The sequence below is a fragment of the Anneissia japonica genome, unplaced genomic scaffold, assembly GCF_011630105.1.
Source record: "Anneissia japonica isolate Jap-2015-1 unplaced genomic scaffold, ASM1163010v1 scaffold61839_len1119_cov120, whole genome shotgun sequence".
Classification (NCBI taxonomy): Eukaryota; Metazoa; Echinodermata; class Crinoidea; order Comatulida; family Comatulidae; genus Anneissia; species Anneissia japonica.
In genome coordinates, this window is record NW_022732089.1 from 1 (window position 1) to 1119 (window position 1119).

The window sequence follows — 1119 nt, forward strand, 5'->3', positions numbered from 1 at the left end:
GCCCATAAGGCTGAAGTACACTCTTTCCAACCCGCCCTGTCATATGCAACATGTCTGGCTTCATTCCATGATTTCCATCCAAGACACTCTCTTTCCTTTTCAACAGTCCTCCGCCACGTTGTTTTGGGGCGACCAACTCTTCTTTTCCCTTCAGGTTTCCAAGTTAATGCAGTGTAGCAGTTTTTGTTTTGGTCCATTCGCAATATGTGTCCAAGCCATTTCCATCTACGAGACATGATTTCTGTACTTATCTTCTTCGAATTTGTTTTCTGTAGAATTACATTATTTTGTACAATGTACGGCCATCTAATTTTGAGGATTCTTCTTAAGCACTTGAACTGGAATGTGTCTAGTTTCAATTCGTCACTTTGGTTTACTTTCCAGGTCTCACATCCGTATAGTAGAACTGATTTGACAAGTGTGTTAAATAACCTCAGTTTGGTAGCTAGGGTGTAAATGTGTGAACTCCATATTCTATTTAACTTCATGAATGATATTCTGGCCTTATGAATTCTGTTAATGATATCATCTCCCCCTCCTCCTTGTTTACTGACAATAGCACCCTGGTAAGTATATTTATCGACTTCATTTAGTTGCTGTTCTCCCATTTGTATTCTATTATTACTGTTGCTATTTATCCTTAACACTTCTGATTTCTTCTTATTAATTTTGAGGCCAGTTTGTGCAGCAAATTGTGAGAGTTTTGTAGCTTTTATTTGCAATTGCTGACAGTTTGGTGACACAAGTGCAATATCGTCTGCAAAGTTTAAATCTTCGAGTTTTGATGTGAATCTCCATCTAATTCCAGTGTTGCTTTCTTCAGTTGTTCTCTTCATTATCCAGTCTATTATTATCAGGAAAATAAAACCAGACATTACATCTCCTTGCTTAACTCCAGTTTTGACTTTGAACCAGTCGGACTCTTCATTCCCATCCAGCACAGCACATTAAGTGCCTTCGTATAAGATTTGAACCATATTTATTATCTCCTTGGAATTCCATAAGCCTCCATTATTTTCCACATGCTATCCCGGTGAACAGAGTCAAACGCTTTCTCGAAATCTATGAAGAGAATGTATAATGTTGATTGCCATTCCACAACCTGTTCAATGATATTTC

At 37.8% G+C, this 1119-nt stretch overlaps 1 protein-coding gene across 1 annotated transcript; it reads right to left on the reverse strand.

Moving 5' to 3' along the window:
- Positions 1-19: 19 nt before the first annotated feature.
- On the reverse strand, positions 20-836 carry LOC117115574 (the record flags this gene model as incomplete). Its single annotated transcript, XM_033259433.1, has 1 exon — positions 20-836. A coding segment is annotated over exon 1 (817 nt), but the record flags the coding sequence as incomplete, so codon positions are not given.
- Between the last annotated feature and the right edge of the window lie 283 nt (positions 837-1119).